Source organism: Cyrtonyx montezumae, unplaced genomic scaffold, assembly GCF_038088225.1.
Source record: "Cyrtonyx montezumae isolate F1298 unplaced genomic scaffold, pur_monq_1.0 scaffold_18, whole genome shotgun sequence".
NCBI lineage: Eukaryota > Metazoa > Chordata > Aves > Galliformes > Odontophoridae > Cyrtonyx > Cyrtonyx montezumae.
Window position 1 is genome coordinate 3,173,242 of NW_027071914.1, and position 26,070 is coordinate 3,199,311.

The following is a 26,070-nucleotide window of genomic DNA, read 5'->3' on the forward strand; positions in this document are numbered from 1 at the left end:
AGAGTACGATTCATGAAATAAGGAAACAGTAACTTGATCATAACAAATATATTTGACCTTTAAAGTAGTATCAACAAACATTAAAAACACTCAAGTTGTCCTTTGCTGCCAAGCTTATTTTCCTCATAAGTTGTGCCCCATTATGCAACAATAATCCTTCATTATTCCAGTACAATAATGCACAGCCTATCGTCTACCTATAGTTGTCTGGTGTCTATTTAGTTTTATGGCAAGCAAGCAATTTGAGAATATGGTAATAAAGCCTCAATCACAGTAATGATGTATGATGGGCTGTAATTTCTCTGTGCTAATGGGTTACAAACAGTATTACAATGATGACGGGAATCTCATTGATTCATTATATGAGCGCAATAATATCAAAATGACTTAATATAGATCACTATTTACTCGTGCACATACTGATAACAACCTCTATATATTTCTATATAGAGATATATAGAAATAAAATTAGTATTAGTCTTTCAACATAAAAGTTCACACGGCACAAAACATTTTGTGTAGAGTTTCCTAAATCAATGTTTAAAGTTGAAATTACTGCATTGAACGGGTTCTTTGAAAAGCAACCCATTGATTTTAATCTGCTTGAAGCAATCAATTACTCCCTGTCCTCTTTATTCCAAACTGTAATGAAAACTAAACTGCGTTGTCTTGAAAACTAAATGTGAAGATGATCATAAACAGAATTTAAACTCCATGGATTATTCATATCTACCCATTTAGATTTGCCATTTCCATTATGAGTACATTTGCCATGAGCATTTAATGGACATCTAAAAGGGAATTCATTAAAGCAGGAGCTGTTGGCAGCACTTATGGGCTTCAGACTGCTTTATGTTTGCCTTTAATAGCTCACTATTATAAAAGTGATATATTGTGTTCATCCCATTAGTAGTTTGTAGAAAGGTCTGTAAGACATAACAAATCCTTTTGAGTATTGTCAGAATCAAAACTAAATCACAAGGTATTTTTTTCAAGCAGCATATTATGATCCCAACAAAGTACCATATTAGGTCATCTAAACTTTGATGATCTTACCCAAGTAAGAATTTAAAGACTATACATATACTTTGTTCTTTTTTTCTAATGAAACACACATTAATTATTAATGCTACCTCAGATGCACAGATTTTTATAATTTCATTGTAACTACTAAGAATCCTTTAAAATTAAACGTTTTCTCCAAAGTACATTCACACTTGCTTTGGGCCAAAGTCGTGTCAAGGAAAGTAGGAACTTCAACCCCACAAACCTGAAGATGAAGACACTGCAGAGCAATCAGTGTCCCCCCTCACCTGCTTCCCTTCCCCCTGCCCTCCAGAGATGAATGGAGGGCATTTATTTGCAAAAGGTACTTCCTCACTGAGCAATGAATAAAGTAAAAGGTAAACTATAAGCAAGTCCAACGGCCTCATAATCAACTGCTAAGAGTAAAGCAACTATTCACACTCCATTAACTGTGGTTCACAAAACAGTCCTATGTATCAGAGCTCAGATCTACTTGACGAATTCTGTATGATTCTAGAAATAACATTATATAGATTACAATATAAGTGCATTGAGGTTGGTAGGATGAAAGCATAATTGTAATTAGTTCTCTCAAGTGTACTAAGCAAACAAGTAATTGATTATTCACTGCTTGTGCACTGGAACCATCACCAGCCCATCACAATCAGTGTAAGCCTGTTTGTTAACTTGTGCTCCCTCTGCTGATTCCCTGGTTGTAACACAAGCTATTTCTTTCCCATCAGATGTTATTTATTTATTTGTGAAGAAAATGGCAGATTTCAGGATGTATGCAACAAAAGCACCCTACTTTGAAAATGATTATGCCCAGTGCTAATGAGTTTCTCTCTAATAAAGTTTCTCTCATTCCTATAATTTACTTTGCAAAATACATGCTTCTTTTAAATGCCACTTCCTTAAGAGAACACCTTTTCAAAGGGTGCTGGCAGCTTTAAGGAGTGGTCCTGGTCATACACTACATTTAGCCACAGTAAAATATGACACAAAAAAACATTTATGCAGGTTTATGTAACCTATGGGCAATCGATAAGCATATGTAGTTAGAATCTTTGTCATACTTTCAATGGGAATATTAAGAAGCATGCAGCCTTCTGTCAAGTTGACAATCTTGAGGAAATCAGTAGTGTTTTACCATGAATCAGTGAATTTCACAAATGACAGAGCAAATGACCTCACAGTACTTAGAACACTTTGATTTGCAAAAATGAAATTAATGAAATTTTGAGTACTAGGAGTGTCCAAGTCCAGAGAAAAAAATGGTTGTTCTTACATTGTCCTTCAAATTATTGTGAATAATGATAATTGGACATTTGAATAATCTGTTTCCCTCTGATTCAAAAAGTTACATGCAGTAACACACTATTATGAGCATCTGCAAGAAAAGATAGCTGTATGTATGTGTATGAACACTGTTGAATCATGACTTGATTGATCACCTGAGGTGAGCACTGAGTCAGCCAGGAGCACAAGTGAAGGCAACTCACCTGTGTGACCAGAAGGGGTGGAGTCTGGCTCCACCTCTCCCAAACCCTACTTAAGGGCTGACCAGCACCAAGATAGATCTCCTGTTGGAGATCCCTCCTGTGTGAAGTTTTTCCCTGTAAGCCTCGATCCTCAGAGACATGTGAGCATTTCTCTTTATATCAATTGCCTCTTTTCAATCCCAATAATCTTAATTACACAATCTATAAAATATATAGGCTAGCAATACCATTTGGTATTATTTATTTTGTTAACTTCACACCTTACACCTAGTAACAACCAACTGACACCAGTTAGGTGGCAAGCAATGATTTATTTGAGGTAAATGTATGTTAAATTGGTGTTCTGTTGTAATTCACAGGATGTGCAGGTGTTTAACATATAATTATTTTGATCATTTTTATAACAACTTCTAATAAAATGTGTCAGTCTGAATGGTGGTACAGGTACATGTGAGATCTTCTGGTCTGCATTAGACCATCAGAAAATCCACATCTAGAATTTATGACGATCGATGATGGCATTTTCATAGTAGCATAGGAAACAGTGCATCTTATTCTCACTCACAGCAGACTGAGACAATAGTGTGTAGGAAAAAAACCAAACACGTTCACATGCACTACAATGACTTCAAGTACTGGTTTCATCTTCCTTTTCCCAAAGAGAAAAGTCACGTACCTCTAATACTATGCTTCTAATACCATTCTATAACCTTAATTCCACATCTTGTATGCTCTTTGTTTGACTACCACAGACAATCACATCAAAGGAAGAAGCCTCCATCCCTCGCTTTTTTTAAACACTGTCTTCTCACTCAAATTTTTTAACTTCCTAAACTTCAGGTCAAGCATTTGCTGTATCTGAGAAAACCATACTGTTTTTTGTAATAGTATAATAAGCTGGGATCCAAAGTGTACGTGATCCATACATTTAGTAGAAAGCAGGAAAAAAAAATACCAGATTTCATTACTCCACCAGCCTGCCCACATTCAGCAATCCACTTCTGAATAAAATTCCAGATTTCTGCCAGGCTAAAAAATATCAACTCCATTTAATTGTTTTGGGTTTTCACAGTCACTAAGGTAAACTTTTGCCTTCAGTTTTTACCCTAAACTCTTAGAGACAAGCAATACCTCTCTCAAACCTTCAAACACAAAAACTTCAGGAAAACAATGCTTGCCTTAGACTGGGTTAAGTAGATAGAAAAACACTAAACAGTAACTCAGAAAGGTGACCAAACTTCTCAGAATTAATAAAATGCTAAAACAATGTCGTAAGGAAAATCAGAGGCTGGATTACCTCTCCTATGAAGAGAAGCTGAGAGAACTGGGGTTATTCAGCTTGGAAAAGAGAAGGCCCTTCAGCACCTACAGGGGATCTGCAAGAAAGATGGGGAGAGACTCTTCATAAGGGAACGTGGTGAAATGACAAGGTGTACTGGCTTTTAACTAAAAGAGGGTCAATTTAGATTAGATATAAAGAAGGAAATCCTTTACTATGAGTGTGGTGGCACAGGCTGCCCAGCAAATCTATAGCTATCCCATCCCTGGCAGTGTTTAAGGCCAGGCTGGATGAGGCTTTAAGCGACCTCCTCTAATGAAAGGTGTCCATGCCCACAGTAGGGGCCTGGAAGGGGGACGAGCTTTAGGGTCTCTTCCCACTCAAACAATTTTGTGATTCTTCCAGCATATGAGGGCTGCTCCGAAAGTAACGCCCCCTCCCCCCAATTTTATTATGTTGGCCCATGACATCAGAGGTGGATGTCAGTGACATGGCAGTAGGGGCTGAACCTTTGTGCCAACATTCTGCTTATTTTGTTGCTGTGTGACAGAGGGCAGTAGACACAATGGTGTCTGAATGGACGCGTGTACGCTGAAACAAAGGTGTGCCACCGAATTCCTCCAAGCAGAAAAAAACTGCACCTACAGACATCCACTGACACTTGCAGGATTTTACAGAAACCTGTGGATGTGAGCACAGTAAGGTGGTGGGTGGCATGTTCCAGCTGTAATGATAGTGACAATAAAGACAAGCCATGTTTCAGATGGCCACACAGGTATTTTTTTTTGAGTGTGGCATGCAGGCTGTTGTTCATTGCTAGTAAAAATGCATAGCTAACAGTGGTTTCTATGTTAAAAAATAATATTTTGAAGCTGAGAATTTGCTCTACCAAATAGTGCCCCTGTGCTCTTTGTCCTCCATTTTCATGGAGTTAAGGCTGTTGAAAAGCCCACAAAACTACTGTACTCTGCTGTAAAATCTCTGCAAATATTTCCCATTGAGCACTGAGGAAAGAAAAATTCTAAAACAGATAAAAAAAAGTCGTAAAATAACTACTTAAAATTCAGGTGTCCAAAAAAAACCCAAAACAACAAAACAGTTGTCCCACAGTAATCTCTGCTATTCTTTTCCCCATCATTTAGTTGATTACTTTTAATAACAGAAATAAGAAATTCAGTTTCCGAACTCACGAAGCCTACTACAGAAAGCAAAGCCTAGAATAGTAACTGAGTAGAAAATCACAAAGCAACTGACTTAAGTGAAAGACCTCACTAGTGCACTGACGGATGCTGCACTTACCTGAAGTTTGGGCAAGCATTTTGAACAGCTGGTTTTCTGAGTTCTCAGCTCAAGAAGTCCATTCTCTAGAACAAGTATAACAACTAAAAACAAGTTGAACCTTCCCATCACAGAGATTCTCCACTTAGAGAGTAAACCTTAAAATCACAACAGAAACTCCTGTACAGAATTACTGATTATCTAATAACCATTTAATTTAAATATTGTCTCCTATTCTGACCACAAATTAACTACTCTGTTTTTTTAGTGCCCTTAGATCTCCTCAATGAACTGAACGCAAAAGCTGAAGTTAACAGACACATCAGACTGTAAACCACAGTTGTGTAGACCACTACAAAAACGCCTTCAGTACTTCAGGAAACATTTAAAGAAATAAAAGGCTGCACTGAGCAACCTTAAGCAAATACTCCTTGCTAGTAAGTTCTTGAGGCTGGAGAGGCTACAGCTGATCTGCTAGTCAGCAGGAGGCAATGCTGCTAAAAGCACTGGGAAATGAAGATGTAAAATCTGAACCTCATGGCTGCTTTTTGACCTTACTAACGCTTTTTACTGGACTCCTTGAAAATATTTACATGAATGGAATGTAGCAAGAGCAAGATAAAAACACCCGAACATCAACATCAGATACAATATCAAGGAATCCATATCTCACATTAACTTGCTTTGTTTTTGTTTGTTTGGCTTTAGTACTTGGTAGCAACTTTCAATAAACCCAGTTTTGCCTGGAACATCTTAATTCACTAGAGAATATCAAAATGTTATGAAAGCTTTGGGACAAGTCTGTGCAGGCATCATCAAAATGCTAGGATAAGCCATGAACTGACACACAGATTTCAGGAGGACACTTCAAATTCTTTCCTTGAATGAGCAAAAAACAGTTTCTGCAGAGCTTTCTAAAGTTATCTTTGTACAGATGGCTAAGGGTAGGACGTATGTACAGCACCACAGCTGACTCAGAGGAAATCCTTCACCAGCTCACCACAAAGCTTACTTTTTTGTTTGTTCTTACAATGATTGGGATATTTTCCTTATTTTGATGAACTCAGTCAGCATATTGCTCCATTTGTATTTGCATGGGGCACAGAAAGATAAGGGCAGTCCAAATAAAAACACCTGATTCAGAAATCAGATGATTTCATCACCCTGGAAAGTTTACAGATCAAAGGAGCTGCAAAATAAAGGAAGCAGCTGAAGCCTCATTTATAGCTTAAACCCCAAAAGGCTTCTTATACCATATCCTGGATTTGACGGCTGCCGCACTGCAGGAAATAGTTCTTAGCAATTCAGCTCTATTGATTTTCTCTCTTCTAGAGCAGAAGTGATATACTGTTGGTTAGACTACATAGGGGACAACAGTGTGATGAAAAGGGACAGTTTTCTGTACACGCTGCTCCACAATGCTCATTGGCCTTCTTCACTTCTGAGGGACCAGCATTCATCTTCTCAGACAAACACATGAATAAACCATCTAACAGGAATGGAAGCTATCTAATCCTGTTCAGGGGAAACATCACTAATGATGTGAGGGGAGAACATAGGAGAAATAGAATGTACTTCACAGTTCTGGACTGTATCAGAACTTGTGCCTGAAAAAATAAGCAGAAAATACCCCGAGAGACTGACAGCTCATGTGCAATGCTTAACATGCGTCAGCAGCAGCTTTTGTAAGGTCAAAAACAATTGACCTTGAGGTCACAAAGAAGAGAATTTTGTTCTTTATCTAACTGATTATCTTGTTTGTTTCATATTAATACACTGGAAATGTCACTGTTATATGGGTAAAATATTACCTCAAAGAAATCTTTAGAATAAACCCAGTGCTCTACAACAATTCTTATTTAAGAACACTGCTATTCAAATACATGCTCGCCATACCAACCTAAAATGGCAACCCTATCTAGAGGAACATCTAGAGAATGGTTTTAGTAACATACTATTCATTAGTAACTAAATTAAGGGGATGCTGAACAGCTGATCAGTCAGAAATAAACAAAACTTTTAGCACTGTTGACCGATGCTGAAGATGACACAGTACCTAAACAGAATGAAGAAGCATCAAGAAGAATACTCTAGCGTTGCAGGTTCTTTTTTTTCCCTTTAGATATACTTATCAAGTTATTTTGCATATTTTCCCCCTCTGAATGAAATAAATATTCTATTTCATAATTAAGTTTAACTTGAGTCATAAAAATTCCAGTAGCCTAATATTAAAGAATCGTTCACTCTGCTGTGAACTCTGATAGTTAATTTACTTACTGCAAGGTCTGTGAGATTAATTCATTAAGCTACTTAAATAATGAAATAATGAGGGTTAGAGGCCAACATAAAGTAACAAATCCAATAGACTTCAGATGAGTAAGACACCAGACAGCCAGTTTTTTCTCTACCAAGATGCCCTAACTACTACGTACTCCTTCTTGCCACACTGCACACAGCAGAAGTGAAAAAGTCAATTAGAAGTTACTGTCTGCTTGAGGTGAAAAGATAACTATCAGACAAAGCACATCAGTTAGTGATGTGGAGAGAAAAAATTGCTAGCGTCATTACAATGAGTCCCCTCATCAAAGAGAGGACAGAAGTAGACCAAAAACTATATGTACATGAATGCTAAATTTGAAACCCTTTTTCTATCTTAGGAAAGAAAATTACACATAGGTCACTCCAAAAGTAATGTCTCCTATTTACTTTTACAGAAACAGCAGATAAAAGAGGACAAAGGCACTGTACAATAGAGCAAATTCTCCACGACAGCTATATGTCAACACATCCCCCACCAGTAGCTGTGCATTTTCACCAGCCCGCCCTTTTACTCCATACACACTTCCATTTCAGAGCCATTGTGTCAGACTGTCTCTGCTGACATCTGTCACACAGTAACACAACATAATGGGACATGTGTGGGAAGGCTCAGCCTCTACTGCCATCCCAACATCATGAAACGAGAGGCATTTCATTTGGAGCAGCCCTGATATTAGATTGCCTCAGATAACAACCACAAAACAATGTCATAGTTTCTCTGTGCTAGAAATATTTTAATCTTGCTCACTCAAAGTAAGATAAAAAGTGCTCTAAGATGGATTCTGTTTAACACGTATCGCTCCACCTGCACTCCCTACATTTCAGTTTCTGAGATAAGCAAACCAATGCTTATCACTCCAAGTGATTCTAAGGAGACAAATTAGCTCACGACAATCCCTAACTGACCTACCTTACAGGACACTTCAGATTCTAGTATGTATGCAGACAGAAGAAACTTCCAGAAAGTAAACCACTGAACAGACTCAGTGCACTTCTCCCTGAGATACTCGTGTACCATTATTGGTAAAGCCTTGTCCTTAGCACACAACGGGTTTTGACTTCTTCCCCACGACTTAACTGCTATGCTAAATGGCCTGAAATGTAACATGCAACTTTGCTATAAGCAAACACACTAAAAACTACAACAAAATTTGTACAACAATTTCCCTGTTTGTGACGTACAGCAGCACTGTTCTAGCAGCATGTCGCTGGTACCACAGTTCCCACTCCTCTTGCTACCCATTTCATTTGTTTGGGGCACTCACTGTTTAAAAAACAGTAGTCTCTGTCAAATAGTATATTTTAATGGCATCAAAATAACCCAATAACGTATTTGCCAAACACTAAAGAAGTCACTAATTTGTGTTGGAAGCAGGATTAATTTTCAAGTCCGCAAGTGATGGTATCAATTCTGAATCGTTTACATATTAGTTTACAAATACTGCTTATAGCTTAATAGCATCATAGATGTAACTTCGCAAAGATATTGGCTCTAGACAGTAATTATATCCTCAGCCTAATGTTGCAGTTAATGGACATACACATTTCAATGATAATTGCAATGCCTGAACATGATAATGTGCCTTTATTAGCAGCTACAAAATAAAGCTCAGTTACAGCCAAGCGCAGAACTGAACTATACTAATTCTTTATTTTTAAGATTGCCTGATTTGTCTTGTAAAATTATAAAATAAAAAAAGCACAGCACTTTGAAAACAACACTTTAACTGCGGATGACATTGAACCTGCAAAGGTTCATACAGGTTGTAGTTGTGAGCAATGGGCCAAAAGCTAACAAGTTAGTAAGACATATGCACGGGTAACTCCACAGCAATCACACAGCAGTTTTTAAACATATGTATTTCATCCAATTACTTTTCACATGGAGCAAGACCTCTGTTAGTGCACGCCACAATCCAAGATAACTACATGTTTTTATAAGCAATGGCCCACTTAACCTAGCTAATAGCCCCATTTTGGGGCAATTGAATAAATGGAAAAAGTCCAGGAGTATTCGTTGGAGGTTCTTTCTACACAAGAAAGGGCAGGAACTAAAAGGAGACCAACTTGAGTAATATTTCTTTGGGTAAGTTTTTGCTACTTCCTCATTTTCTAGAAAAATGAATCAGTAATAAATGTCAGATCCTCCAAAAGCATAGGACCAAAGTGATACACACCCATAAGAAGAAACTTCTTTATTCTGATACTAATAAATTCACACATTACCAATCCTTTTGCCCAAGAAACAAATGAGCGGGGAATGATGAACTCTCATAAGCCCAGCTAGCAACTACAATCCCACAAAACGATTCTAAGCTTAAGACTGAACTACAGATTTGATTAGCTTGGTGGATGTCTCCATGCTGGAAGACAGAATCAGAGTTCATGAAATATTAGATGTTCTCATCTACTTTTTGCTCTTTAAAGCTTTGGAAGCAAGATTTATTTATTTTTTCTTTAAAAGCATCACTAAAATCATCAAGAATTTACTTGTCAGGTAACTGTATTTGTCTATTTTAATCTTATATTTAAACAGCATGCTGACCATACTATACTAGTGCATATGAACATTTAAAACCTTTTTGAAATATACAGTGATACTAGTAACTATGTTCAGTTTAATTCCCAAAGAGTGCTACCTGAATGTAGGCATTTATGACCAGCTCTATGCATTGTCTATACATACCATAACTATACATGCTGTGTTTGATACAGCCTGTTCAGTCCTGACTGGGTCGTTCTTTTCTGCATGTACATTCTGCCTCAACAGGAAAAGAGCAGCTGAAGTTTTCCATCAGTACCAGATGGATCTGAGCTGCATTATAGTGGATCCCTGCTCTCCTGCAGGACCTGCAAGGAGACTGAACCCTCGCAGAACAGTGGGGTCGCTACGGAACAATAAGATGAGGTTTTGCCCAGTGAAGTGGAAAACATCAGTGATGATATTTTTATTCTGAAACAGCCACTCTTTATTCTTCCTAAAATATGCCATGGAAATAAGTTGCGCACAATTCTCACTACAATGCTTCCTTAACAAACTCTGAATGTTAAACTTAAATGAGAGGCATTTCATGCAATCCGAAAAATATTCAGTTCAATTAAAAATAATTGATGCATGGTGAAATAATTCTTCCCAAAGCTGCTGTAAAATCTTCAAAAAATAAAGCTACTTAATAATTTTCATCTCCTACAGGCTAGAGAGAAGCATTATTGCATATTAAAAATTGGAGTGTGGTTTTCCCAGAGGTAAAAGAAAGTTATTAAAACAACCTATTTATTGTTGATATAACTATCCATTTGTGCTACACAAAAAGTAACAATTTCAGTACATTAAAAGAAAAGCTAATTAAGGCATAATTAGTATTTTCTATGTTTTGATAATTAAGGGTTAGTTGGCTATTTCTTCTTAAATTCTTTTTTGATGTACCCCAACCAAGCCTTTAATGAGCAGCTAACGCTATTGAATCCCTGATGGCTGAGGAGTTTAGTGACCACTACTACATTACTCCCATTTATCACTGCCTCTTTACCTATAAATTAAAGTAGCCCTGTAGCTATGTTGATCTACTTTATATCAATTTCTTCATCCATATCAGCTGAATATGTATGGCATTAACCTCATTTACTAGTTTGGAAAAGCTGAATTAAAATGAGATCTAATTTCTAGCGCACAGAACAATTTCAAAACTGCCTGCTAATTTCCACCACCTGTCAGTGCTGTGATCTTCACCTCATTGTAATGAAATAAAACAGTATATATATTTTACAGCTCAGAAAAGAATAATCGTTCGTAAGTGTTAAGATGCCATTAATCATGAAGACACCAGGACCCAGAATGTTTTATGAGATGCACCACAACCAACACCTTCACTTGAAAAGATCCCCACTGAAGTCAGTGGGATTCCTACAGATCTCTGAGTCTCAACCCGTTCAGGGTGAACTAAGGATCTGGCTGCTAGCTGTGGGCTTGGGTTTTGTTCTGTTTGTTGTGGCTTGCATTTCCTTTTTCTTTTTTTTGCTAGGTCATGCTTCTGTGTCTGCAGGCAGTGTAATCAAATATACATATAGCAAAGAAATATCAAACTAACATAAGTCAACAGAATACAAGAATCCAAGTTATGCATTAGAAGGCAAACCCCTGTTCTGTGTTTAGATGATACTTGGTTACATGTGTTTTTTGCTTTCAGCTACTGCAAATAACAGAGCAAGGAAATGATATTTTTCCTCCCCTCTAAACACATTGTAGTAAAAATTTGAGACCCTCCAGATATTTTTTTTAATCATAATGCAGATCTACTTCACATGTCAAGCCTATAATTTAAAAGCTTTAAACAAAAACAGATGCAATCCTACATGTTAATATAGTAACATCTTCATATTACCACTAAAGTTAAAAAAAAAAAGTACAGGATACAGTAAGAAGTGCACTTGCATCCCCCACATCCCACTTTGTTGTCACTCTTCAACTTGTCTATGTACAGACTCCTGATGAAACAGAGCCCACACCTGCCCTAGTGTCACACAAATCAAACAACAGATTGCTCAACTGATGCACCTGACGAAGGCACGAGCTCTCTCCATTTTCACATGGGGCTGTTTCCCAGAAACAAATGACTCTGGATTATAACTCCTATTTTCTCCTTTGGGTCTGTCCCTCTTTTATTTTAAGCTAGAGCAAAGCAACAGCATGGCTTAGGGGTAATACCACACTGCCAGTGATCTCCACTCTGGGAGGTCTCTCCCACGTTACTGCCACCCAGTACATACCAAAAATACCTGCACAACACTCTAAGCAACACCATGGATTGCCTTGTAGTGGAGCAAAGGAGTTTTCCTAAAGACATTTTGATTTTTAAGTTTAAAGCTACTTAAAGCAACAGCAAGAAATGATTTTTCATATTTTTGTATGAACCAAGCTTCCAAGTGTAACTGTTCTGACTTTGGGTCTAAAAACGGCTTTGCCTATGAAAGCTGAAAACAGAACTCAGCAACAACCTCCAGCCAGGCTCTGCTGAAGAGCACAGCTCAGCCTAAAATACTTGCTATTGCTAGTGCTGTTCTCACCACGCTACCCTCATCAGACATGTGAATACCTTCCAGTTTTGACCTCTACGTTTGAAGAATGGCAAGAGGAAACAGAAGGGATAAATCTAGTTAAATAGCGCCACATGCTGTAGAAAGTACACATGACAAGAGCACAATTATGGAAGATAAAATCCTTCATCTGTTAAAAATAAAAGAAAAAACAGTGAGAAAATGTACAGTTCTACACCAATTCTACAAGCCTATGAATGCCAGAACATTGTAAATGTAACTTCTTTCTCTTCTATACAGCCACTCTCATAATCTATCACATATTTCTGCTCTCAATCACTTTTTTTTAACCAGCTAAAAGCATTCACAACAAACCTGAAGATGCAAAGGAACTACCAATAAGAACTTTACTTCTCTCTATATATAAGTTTTATATATTTCATTTCTATATATATTTCCATCAAGTTACACTTTGATTTTCCCCTGACAATTTCATGCTGCCAGTTAGAGACAGAGCCCAAATGTGATGTCCCATGCTGTTGCCTGCCAACACAGCCTGTCCCCAGGAAGAGCTAAGAACAGATGCTGTTTGAACTATGCTGGGGAAGGTTACAACCCCCTCCCCACTGCTTCTCCACCTTTCAGACTTGGAGGCAGCCTTCTCTGCCACCTTCTCACATTCAAAGATATCCCTGACCCTCAGTTCCATCAAACCCTATACGTACTGCACGTGGCAGCTCTTGTGCTGCTTGCTGAGAAATGCACAATGAATGCCAGCATGAATATTTCCACCTACCTTACAGCAGCGCAGAAGAAAACAGAACTGAGAAAAAAAAAGGGGGACGAAGGAAGTGTGTTCAACAGAAAAATGGCTGGAAGAACACTTTTGCATCAAGACAAATAAAATGACACTATGCTCAATTTGTAAGGAAACTGTGTCAGTTTTCAAAGCTTACAATTTCAAAAGACATCATCTGCAAAACCCGCTGCCAGGATAGATGCAAACCAGGGACTGCTTCGTACAGACAGAACAGCAGGACTGAGAAAGTCTGTCGTCTCAACAAGATCTTTCAAACACGACAGACTCTGTTATAAGAACTTATTATGTGGCGGCAAATTTGACTGCAAAAAAGTCCAAACTCCTTACTGATGGTGAGTTCATTAAGTAATGTTTGGGAAGCATGGCAGGTACGATGTGTCCTCATTAAAAAAACCCTGACTTTTCTAAAAGCAGTTTGTCTCACCAGCCCGCAGGCAGCAGAACTGAAAAGCAGGAAAATCTATCACACGGAATCTGGAGAGAAAAGCTGCTCATTTCAAATGTTATGCTTTGGCAATTGATGAAAGCATGGATGCTACAGATACAGCCCAACTTGCTGTTTTCAGCAGAGGCACTGGCGATGAATATAAGGTCGCTGAAGAAATGGCTTCTTTGCTGCTGTTAAAAGACAACTACAGAAGTCTGTGGTTTTCTTCTAAGAGAAGTGGTGCCCCAAACTGGACATGTGTTTCCAGCTGCAATACTATCAGAATCAAACAGACCTGAAAAAGACTCTCCAGTACTTGGCAAAATATTCTTCCCACCAATCCTTAAAAATGTCTTTTCTTGTATGCAAAAGCAACACATCCTGTTGACTAACCCTGCCTGTAAAGCACTAACAGCAATATTGCAGATAATACTGCAGATATCTGGTCAGAGATGTTCCCCTCCTAGTTGTAAGCCTAAATTTTCACACCTAGGAATGGTGTTTCACCAGTGTTTTCAACTTCCAGGTTACTTCTCCAGCTCTTGAAGACTTTTCTGAATCCTACCCTGTCCTTTGTGATTACATTTCCTCCCAGTCTAGTGTGACTTGCAAACTTACATAATCATACAGTTGATCACATGTTAAGAACACTGCAAAGGAAAAGGGACATTCAGAACAATGTTTTCTCTAGTAACCCATGTTTGATGTCAGGAGCCAGATTCTTGTGCAACATCACACCACTCACAGTAACAGCATGTAGTGGCACACTGATAATAGTTGCCTACAGAACAGTGGTGGCTCTAACAGAAGATGATACCACAAATTCAGTAATCAGCAACATGCCACTATGAGATCACTCCATAATATCTGCACTAAACCAAACTATATACTGGTAGACAGACAGACAAATCTTGATAGTGCCATACAGTACCAAAGGACCCAGTCTAGTATTTAACAAATATAAAAATAGAGCATTGAATGAATACGTATATTTGATTCAAAAGATAGCATTTTGATGCATTACCTTTGTACTGGAAAAACAAAGGTAGAAGCATATCACAATATCACAGAAGAGATTCCCAGTAATTTCCTATTCTTCCTTAGACAGCAAGCCCTGGTGGACCGTTTACAAGGAATGCATTTATTTACGGAGCCCAAAGTTCTTCTATAATGAGCTTGTTTTTATAGCATGCAGAGATGTAAAAATCAAGTCAATTAATGAATAAAATTAATATATCTGTACAACATGCTCCACAATTTCACTCAACCATTCTGCCTACGTAACCATTTTCTACGTGCAAGCGTATGATTAACTAGAAAAATATTCCTAAAGATTACTGCAACATGGCTGAAGCGTGCAAAATTTCCATTACACGTTCTGTAAATAAATCCATTCAAGCAGCCTTGAATATTTATATAAATGTGTATTAAGTTAGTCACTTGATATATGCCTGATATTTCTGCTACCAAGTGTGAGCCTTTTTATTGCGTATTTGTAAATACCTGCCAGCAACACGCTGTACCATGGGATTTACAACTGTGAGGGTAGAATGCCATCTGCTGCTATACTGGCTGTTACAGCAGGATAGAACACAGGAATCATCATACAAGTGCTGCCTTCCAATTTTTTCTTAACTGCAAAATGTATATAATCATTTTATTAAAAATTGAAAATAAAAAAAACACAACTGGGAGCGGAGAAGTGTTTACAGAGTTCTCACTGTAAGGTCAGGGAAAGTAATGGGATATGGAGCACAGAATTCTACCAAGTGCAAATGAAAGGCTGTTAAATCAAACCTATTAAAGCAGAACAAAAACAAGAAAAAAAAAAGAAAATGTAATTAATGTAATTTGACTGCAAACTCAATTACGCTGGTAGATATTGTAGGCAAATAATTAAAAAAACACATCTTGAAAATGTATTTGTAATGAACTGCAGAGTTGCTAAGACTGGGTCTAGAATCTAGAAACAGCCCTTGAAGGGTTATGCACCCTGGCAAACCTTTCACTTTGCTAGGCTGGTCACTGGCAAATCACAGGCCATAACCAGAAGCAGAACGTGGAAACTGGTATACTAACTGTTTGATTTATGCCTTCTTACTGAGAGGAGAAAGAATACCACCATCACCACAAAAAACAAAATAATCTTTTCTCAAATTCAACCTACAGTGTTATGCCAAGTCCTTCGGGTAAAAGCTAATTCTTTCTGATCTAATTGCTCTTCAATAAATCAAATGGAAACATTAGGCAGCATTTTACTCGATAACAAACCATTTAACCTTCCACACTCAATGCAATCACAGAGCATATGGTTGTTCAAAACAGCCAGATAAATTCAGAGGTACTGAACTCGAGTGTGGCTGGCAAATGTTCAACTTTTGCATTTTTTCTCCTGAGAACAGAGCTCCAGGTGTGCACTGCTTTACCCACACTCAAATGCTTCCAGCCTTCCCTACTGAAGGACAATGATGCCCAGGAAGTAACCTCCCAACAGTCTGTTCCAGCCAGCTATGTACTGACTGGACCTCTCCACACAGTCAGAGCCCAATCAGTCATGCTACGTAACTGTAAAATCAAAATCCTCAAACTGATTAAAACTGTGCAGAACAACAAAACCTGGGAATTAGAGATCACAGTAACAACAAATTCAGCCACTTTGCCTTTGAATTGCCAGTAAAAATGTACAATGTACTTTCACTTAGCACTAGAGCACCATGCCGTATTTAAAAAATGGCAAATCAGCCTTGACAATCAAAAGCAACACATCATTTTCATGAGAAAGCAATTCAGTACAGCTTAAAACTGTATTTTTAATTTTAACGTCGGAACCATTCAATAAATTTGAAGCACAGTTCAAACCCAAAGGGATGAAAGACTTCTTGAGATTGGTACCTATCACCAAAAAGCGAAGGTACAGTACTACAGAAGTAAAATCAGACCTCAGTCACTGTCACAATTCTTGCTAAAGATTTGCTTGGGGCTCCCAACACAACTCTCAGTCTTTCTCAAGATCAATTGATCTCATCTTACTGACATTCTCTTTATAACATCTATATTACGACTGTCCCCTACAGTTAAGGTGAATTAACTGCCGCTTCTTCAAAAATGCATCTTACTTTTCCCTCTTTTGTATTTAAAATGCAGAAAAGCTAAGTAATGAGAGAAATACAGTGGAAGGCACGTAAATGAGTAACTGTCAAAAGAAAAGAACTATTAAAAGAATAAATCTTGCGTACCCAGCTGTGAAATATAACACAATATAGCAGAACCCAGCTAAACGTTTGAAATAAAAAATTGAAATGCAAAGTAACCTAAAATTGTTTAATGAACACAGCTGTTAAAATATTAACTCCTTGCATGCTTAAACTTAAGAGCATGACGACACCACGTCAGTGAGTTACACATTTATCCAACCAGCCACAAGCTGAGCTCCACAGCTTATGTGTGTAAGGTACATTGTCAGGTCAGTTTGTCTGCAGGCCCATCCTATTTTAAGTGTAACCAACTGGAGCAGATGTTTACCTGTGGGGTGTGCTGGAGCTGGTCCCCCACGTACGTTTTGCGAAACTGATCCAAGAACCACAGAATTGCCAGTTCTACTTTTTCATTACTGGACTGCGGTAACTGGGCATCCATCAAAGACATCAGCTGGAAAACTCTTAAATAACAACAAAAAGAAGAGACATTTTCAGGATGAACTTTCCAGTTAAATGATATTGCCACAGCTAATTTCTTTAGGAACCCATCAGCCATTTTTTGTTTGCCTAAGTATCTTCTAAGATTATGTTCTGCTCAGATGCTAATTATGCTAATTGACCACTATTAAACACAGACAACATAATGCTTTTTTAATTACTTTGTCACTCAATTTTTCTCAGATGCATATGTTACGCTGTGGCAAATTTGTAAAATATTTTCTCTTCTTAAATCATTAATTCCACAACTGAACAAAAGAAAAATTCGAGCACCACAGGTTGCCAATTGGAAGTGCAAGGTAAGACACGCTCAAGTTCTCTGGAAATTGAAGCTGCTGTACTCAATTTCTTTTATGCAATATACAAGGCACTGTCTCTCAAAACACCTGTGCAATATTTTCTGACCTGAATTCTTACACTGTACACACCCATTCACCAGGCCTGATTTCAAAGAATTAACTGCAGCTTTAATCAGCTGCAGTTTTAAGGTGTTGTGTGTTTTTTTTTTTTCCACGTATTACTTTATTTCCTTTTCCATGTTCTTCTATGGTCTGTTCCTTGAAATGTTGGTTCCACAACAAGTCCAAAAATTCTTCTCACCTTTCCTAATACTCAAATTCTTAGTAACTAGATCAGAAGTCAGCAGTCTGCTCCATTTGTTATCCTATATATGAAAACCTCTCAAACCTCTCAAAAACACATTGCAGAAGACTGCTAACACCACACTTCCCCAACATAGATGAGGAAGGCAAGAAACAAAGGAGAAAACAAAGCCTTTTATCCACTTACAGACTGTATGCCCTTTTTAAATGCGTTAGCGAGTTGGTATAAATACTGGGATCAATGATGCATGCTCTTTTTCACATGCTGCTGGGCGTAAACAAGGATCAAGGAAGTGTTTGTACATCCAATTTGCCAAAGTATATATGTAATTCACAGTATTCCCTAGCATACTCCTTAACCCCAAAGTTTGCATAAGGGGGACTATAGCACACACACTTTAAACTTAAAAGCCTTCCCTTTATTACAAGTTCTAGTCTAAAAGCTGCCTTAAGTTTTCAGTGGTTGACTAGCAGCTCCTCTACACTCCTTCACTTGCAAGACTGTTAATTAATATGGAGGAAATAGCAAAATAGTAACCATAGCTCATAATTGATAAAATTAATACCTGTACAGGAATAAAACAACAAAAGTATCTAGTAGCTATACAATCATATCTAAACACTGGTTATAATAAGAGAGATGGTTTCCATTAGGTATCTTCCAATCCTCTTCAGCAGAATATTGAAAAGATAGCCTTTACTGACCCCTTCGCTGCTCAGAATTACGACAGGAAAGATCAAGGTCACTGGAATGGGCTCAGTCCACAGAAAGTCATATAGTCCTCGGTCACCCACCATCCAAACAATGGACAAAGGCTGAGACAGACAGGTTCAAAAAGTCTGCTGATACTAAACCATTACAAAAATGAAATAAAAACAAGCAATACTTACCGACAGGATAATTCTCCATCCATAGCATCATGTTCATCAGTGCTAGTGTACGTTAGTCTTCCCCCCACAAAAGTACCCACAAAATAGACAAGCCATGCCAGACGTCCTACCATTAAGAAGAGAAAAGAACAGTTACTGATAATAAATATTATGGTAGTACAATCCACTTCCACTTTTTAACGTATCAGACTGTAGAATGCTGTCAGGAGAATGGTTAAGTTTCTACTCTTCACAGATTTAAAACCTACCTGGAGAACTCAAGCAGCAAGAAATTCTGAAAAGAACTGACAGAATCTAGAACAGCCTACTAAACTGGATGCTTTTATAAGCAAAACCAACTAAAATACAAATCAAATAAAAATTAGACATACAATTCATCTAGTATCTTCACTTGCCAGATACCAGTTATCTTGCAGGACAGAACGGTGCAGGTGTCAATGCTTAATGGCATTAGCAAACAGTTGGGACTTCCTAGTCTGCTTACTTCCTGCGCTCTATTTAAAATAATTGTAACATTGAACTAATACCTAAACTCTTATTTTGAAAGTGAAAAATCATTTGTACAAAAGAAAATTTGTATTTTGTAAGTCAAGTGTGCTCTTAATAAAAAGAATTTCTAAACTGTTACACACTTCTGGAAGTCTCTGCTTCACACTACTCATCATTCTTCCTGACCCTGCAGATTACTCAGCTGTCAGTTTCCAATAAAGCACCTGTCGAATCCATTCGTACAGTCCTCACCAGGTAAAGTACCATGTAAGGCTCATAATGTCTGCAAAACTCAGGTCCTAAATAACTCCTTGAGTTTGTGTATTTAGTATATGTCATAAAGACTTCAAACACTGAAATCCATCTTTCTAAGTATGGAACTCCTGTTTACAAACCATCAAACTGAGAATTATTTCAGCCTCTCTTCTGCTGGATACTCACAACCACGCTGCAAAGTATGGATTATTTTAACCCCTCTGGCACATGAGGGTGTAATACTTTTATAGTCTTTGACCTACTCACACCTACTGAAGCAATGCAGATTGCTCCTTCAGCTTTTTAAGCTGTGAATCCAGTATCTAATGGTACCCTCCCTCAGAAAAGTAGTGACAAAGCTAAGATCCAAATGGCAAAATAACATACAGAGGTGTACAAATTTCAGGACATCTGAAGAATCCTTCCTCAACTGAAATGCACAGAGAGTTGTCTCTGTGAACAGGAAAGAACAGGAAAGCTACTTTTAGACTCCATCTTAATTTGGCAAAAGGTACTTTGTAATAAATTCCAACATAACACAGTGATGACAAGTAAATCGGAACAGTTTCCATGCAAGTTAAATCAAGTTATAAACAAGGGTTCCCAATAAGTGTGAGATTTACATAAACTAGATTTCTTACCCTCGTTATTAGGATTTTACCAAGCGATGACAGCATAACTTACAAGAGTGAATACAATAAACTGATTAATTAATTGTCCTCAGAACACATTTTGAGGTTTACAATAAAAGACCACAGATAAACAAACGAGGTTACACCACAACTTTAAAACAACATTCTATTTTGAATATTTCTATGTACACGTGGGGATTGCTAGGAGTACAGTATCAGCCAAAATCTCTGAGGTTTTATACAGTTTGTTTCACAGTCTCTGATGAACTACTCTCCATTCATACAACACTGAATGTTAATTCCCTTATGCTTAGCATGCTTGTATGGAATACCCAGAAATAAGAAAGTAATAATGCTCTACTTCCTAATCTCCTTCTGTTGGGAAGCATTATAGTTCTGACATGCTCTGGCATCCATACGACCAGAACATGGTTTGTCACATTACAATTCAACACAGGTAATTGTGCTTCCGTCAGAGATCTATGGTCTGGTGTATTCTATACATTTAAGCCTGCAGGCACAAAAAAACCTCCATTACATAACAAAAATGGTGTGACCAAATATATACTAAAAGACAATGCAAAATATGGAATAACATGTAGATGATTTTGAGACAAGTTTGGGTTCTATTAAAAAATCACCATAGGAATACGTACACGACAAGATCTGGAACGGAAAACACTCTGACAAGGGGAACAAGTGTTAACTTTTGAGATGAGGCACGTGATAAAAACTTCTAAACATCTTCACTGATTTTTGCTGTTCCATTTCCAAATAATTATCATCTGTAAAGGCAGTTGGCACCACTGACCTACAACCACATCTGCCTATTCATATTGAGACCTCTACTTCTTCATAAATACATGCCCAAGCAAAACTTGAAATGCATCACAGATCGCAGTACAAACAGCTGTTACAGCTACTAAAGAATGGCCTTTTGAAGACAGTATTAAAAAGCCTCAATGAAGTGATGCTGGCTGCTTCAAACAGCAAAACAGTCACTTTGGCCAATAAACTTCTTAAAAATAAAGACCCATATTCTCTTGCAAATTGCAGTAGCTCACATTTAGTTACACAACCATACTTGATTTTCTGACAACAGCCCTCTTATCATAACAATTAAAAGGTTTAACTTCTTTCCCTCTTTTAGGCCCTCAGTATTTAAAATTTTCAATGCATTTGCTTTTGCTGCTACTTGGGCAGACAACATCTTTTCTTGTAGAAAATAATTATTGCAGTAATAATCTGTAATTATGGTTTATAATAGCAATAATCCCAAAGAAATGAGTCATTACCATAGATCATGAGTAATCATTAACTACTGCTAATGACCCATTTCTTGGGGATTATTGTTTTAGTAAACCATGACCACATCACTACTGATACTGAGAGCAAGACAGTATAATAAAACGGGATCTTAATATCATATTAACTTATTTTGCAACATTAAAAGCCATTAAACATCTAAATTTAACTACGTATATCTAGGGGACATAGCAGCTATTGTTCTCCATAAGCACAAACATTTTGTTTGCAGAAAAGAAACACTAAATTTAAACTTCACTAAATATTTTCTAATGCATAAAGGCACAGTTGGAATCTTTCAGTGCTCCGGGGACTGATTCCATCCCGTTGGTCCCTCCCTTATGGGGTAACAGATTGTAAAATCAGACTGCAGCTAGTCAAGGAACCCAGGTCATGCAGTGGAAGTTCTCCCACACACAGGCTGCTAGGTGCATGGGAGAAAGTGGAGTAAATAAAATCAGGTAAGAGAAAGGCTTTATATATGCCAATGGAAAGAATAGCTCCTACATAGAAGGATGGCAATACATCTAAATGGTCAATGGAAGAATAGCAAAATATATCATAATTATTTAAGAGAATGCAGAGAAACAGCTGTTTAACACAGTAACCTGTCTCACCTTCTCAAAACAACACCATTTATCCATGTAAAGATGAAACAGACATAACATAATTATATTAAGAAAGAGCCAGTAGTTATACAGATAATTTAAGTGAGATACAAAGGACTGAAATAGGTGTCCAAAAATGTAAGTACTACTTACTCTGACAGCATACACTGTAATAATTAACTTTAGTTTCTGGAAAGCCTAGTAATTTATCATTAACAGTTGTTTAAAGTAAGCTAAAATTCTAAAAGTAAATTTAGTTTTTACAGGTGGATACATGCAAAATGAATAAAGTTAAGATCTCCAATTCCAGAAAATGCTCAAATTGCAGCTGGCTCTCATAAGGGCACCTGGGGTACTAATATGTCAATTTTCAGAAGTGTAAGACATTTTTAGAGCTCTCATTCCTATATTCTAAAGATGTAACAAGATTTATATGTAGGGGCATATGCCATAATATCATCAGCACTCTTTGCTATGCAAGGATACTTTTATCAGCACATAAAACAGTCTAAACGTTAAATTAAATACTAACCTTCCTGGACTGTGATTTCTAATGGATTCCTACTAGAAGAGAGCAATAGCTTTTGGTAGTTTTGTGCATTTTGGTCAAACAACTGTACAAGAAGTGTACAGGTCTTTTCATATTCACACCTGCTAACTGTGCATAGTTGCTCCAATTGTTGGAAAACTGTAGCTGTATCATCCAGTGGATCTTCCAGGCCATCTCTGGAATAGAAATTAAAAGTAACCACTCAGCCATACTGCTTTAAAGCTCCTTAGCTTTCCCAGATCTTGCACAACTGTCACTGAAATGCTGAGCTATATATAAGAGACTTAGCACCTGGTGTACACAACAAATAGAAGCTCTCATTTTAAATACACACTTACCTCTCCCCACCCACCAGAACAATACTCTATTTGTGCTATCCTCTTAATGTATAGCTTAAAATGCAAACAACTACAAGGCAGACAGATTGGTAGCATGAAGACAAAGGTAAATCCTGAAGATGTGAGGTCCTTTGTGCCTATACCTGAATACTAACAAGCAGCATATTTCTCATAGGATGATTGTGGGAAAGAATGAGATACATAGCAGAAATGGATTTCGCATATTCATCAAATTAAGTACAAGGCAATGATATCAAAGCCAAGAAGCAAGTTTCAGTAAAATTCCATGCAGTTGCTTTATAAATCTTTATTACAGGTTCTGCTACAAGAAACACCTGTAACAAAAAGAGCAATAGCTCTTCCGGTGAAGAATAACTGCATTCATTACACAAATCACAGCAGGAAAGGCTTATTCATCAACAAGTTAATTTCTGCTGCACATGCAATGAACAATCTGTAGAGTCTTCAGAAGTGTTCCACTGGGTACAGATAAAGCATCATATCTTTACGTAAAGGAATGTAAGCAAGACTGCAAGGTGAACACAGAGATCAGGACTGAATCAGTGAAGCAGTCTGTGAAAATAAAAAGCCTATACTGAACCCAAAAGAAACAACACAAAGAAAGCTGAAATCTCAGTGCTTGGGCTCTACTGCAGGTAGAAAGGCTATCAAGTCAGTGAGCTCACTGAGCTGGGAATACTTCAGTAAGAAATCACTTCTTTCCAGATAAAATACATCTCCTCGGTATTAGAAGGTTTAATCATAGTAAGAATGAAGGTATCTCTGCTTCAGCTTAGAGCCCACACAGCTTATTCACACTGGCTCCCCCTGCGTATGGATGCACCCAGTGCTAACACCTCAACTCTGAAAGATAAAAAACAGCTGGTGATCTTTCACCAACTGTAGGACCAGCTGGGATAGCTCCTGAATGGAGGATGATATCACTTGCACTGGCTTGTAAGGAAAACAACCACTCCAGAAAGCAAGACTTACTGGTAACGATACTGAGAAAGAAAAGCACGTGTGGCCTATTCCACAGTACTGTAGCTTGACACAGTATTTCATTAACAGGTATTCATAAAAGCCCTCAAAAAAAAAAAAATCCTTCCAGTAATCTGAACATAGTTTAAAAGAAAATATCAAAAAAAAAAGGTTTGAGCCAAGAAATTGTTAGCCAGCCTATTTCAATCTTGGCACTCCAGCTTGTACTGTGCAGTCTCAGGCTTTCTAACTCACAGAGTTTCCTCCTTACTCCCATTATCAAAAACCAACAGCCCTACAAAGTAACTAATCGAGCAGTAAATATAAATACATCATAGCTGAAACCTAAGACCTAATTTACAAGGGCTGCTCCAAAAGCAATGTCTCCTGTTTTATTATGTTGGCCAACAAAAAAAAGCCACAAGTGGATGGTGATGGGATGGCAGAAGAGGATAAACCCTCCCACCAGTATGCTGCATTATTTTGTTGGCCTGTTACAGATGGCAGCAAAAGAGCAGTCTGACACAATGGTATCCAACATGGAAGTTCACATGAAGCAAAAGTGTGGAACAGAGTTCCTCCATGTAGAAAAAATGGCACCCACCAACATTCAGCAACACTTGTTGAACATTTACAGAGACCAAAGAGCAGATGTAGCACAGTGAGGAGATGGGAGGTGTGTTTCAGCAGTGTCAACAGTGATGTGAATGTGAAGCCACACTCTGGATGGCCATGCACGGCTGACACATCACAAAATGAAGAGCGTGTAAACCAAGGAGCAGCGTACAGAGCTGAATACAAACTTCAATGCACTGGAAACAATGTTGGCAACATTGGAATATTATGAAGTTTGCACCAAGAGGGTCCCACACCTACCCAGCAACATAAAGACACTGTATGCAAGTTTGTCAAGACCTACTGAACCAGTATGAGGCTGAAGATGACCATTTCCTGGGTCACATCATTACCAGTGACAAGACCAGGTGTCACCATCAGTGGGTGTCAAAACTGCAGAGTGAAAAAATGTGAATTCCCCATCAAAGAAAAAGTTCAAAACACAGCCCTCAGCAGGTAAAGAGACGTCCATGGTCTTATGGGACAGAAAAGTGGTGATCCTCCTGGAACCTAGACAAACCACCAACTCTGACTGATGCATTGTGACACAGACTAAGATGAAGGCTCAAACTTTCAGACTCATGCAGAAGACGAAAACCTTTCTCCTGCAACATGATGCCAGGCTCCATACCAGTTTGAAGACCATGCAGGCCATTGCCAAATGTGGCTGGAAAGTCCTCCTATACACACTGTGCAGTTTAGAAGTCTTCTGACTTCCATCTGTATGGGCTGATCAGAGATGGACTATGTAGCTAACGTCTTCCTAGCAACAACACTGCCACAGCAGCTGTGAAACAGAGAGCCACCTCCAACAGTGCAGATTTTTATGAGCACAGCACGCAGCTCTTGTTCACTGCTGGAGAAAATGAACAGCCAATGGTGCATACTACGCTGAAAAAGAGTGTTCTGTACTTGTGAATTTGCTCTATCAAATAGTGTTATTGTGTGCTCTGCATCTTCTGTGGAAATAAATATGATGCACTACTTTTGGAGCAACGTGTGTAGATAGCCTTCAAAAAAAAAAAAAAAGAAAGGGTTTTTTAAGAACACAAGGGACTACAAGAGGAAAGAGAGCTAAAACCAACAGTTGATTTTGACCTGGATTTAATAAACAGAGTAAAGGGTATCAACCAATTAAGACATTGCCATGGTAATCAGAACCAGTTTTAAACACAGCTGAAATGTAATTGATACAACTGAAAAACATTCTACAGTTTCATAAGTTGCAATTACAAGTTTACCTTATTACTACAGGAACACACTCCAGTCTGGAAGTAATATAAGCTTTTGTTATCTCAGGTGCATACGTATCTAGGAGGTGGGGTTCTGCTGTTTTGACGAAAGGCACGGATGCTACCAGCCTCTGCCACAGAGTTAGCAGATAATGAACACTGTTTGGAGCAAACTCCCAGTGCTATAAGAAA

General features: G+C 37.9%; 1 protein-coding gene across 1 annotated transcript in view; it reads right to left on the reverse strand.

Annotated features, from left to right (window-relative positions):
• Positions 1-26,070, reverse strand: part of RANBP17 (RAN binding protein 17) — a 149,853-nt gene that overhangs the window by 103,909 nt on the left and 19,874 nt on the right. Inside the window, exons 11-14 of the mRNA XM_065734471.1 lie at positions 25,888-26,060; positions 22,695-22,888; positions 18,874-18,979; positions 17,208-17,343 (exon numbers count right to left, since the gene is read on the reverse strand). Coding sequence (XP_065590543.1) covers positions 17,208-17,343; positions 18,874-18,979; positions 22,695-22,888; positions 25,888-26,060 — 609 coding nt within the window. The remainder of the gene's footprint in view (positions 1-17,207; positions 17,344-18,873; positions 18,980-22,694; positions 22,889-25,887; positions 26,061-26,070) is intronic.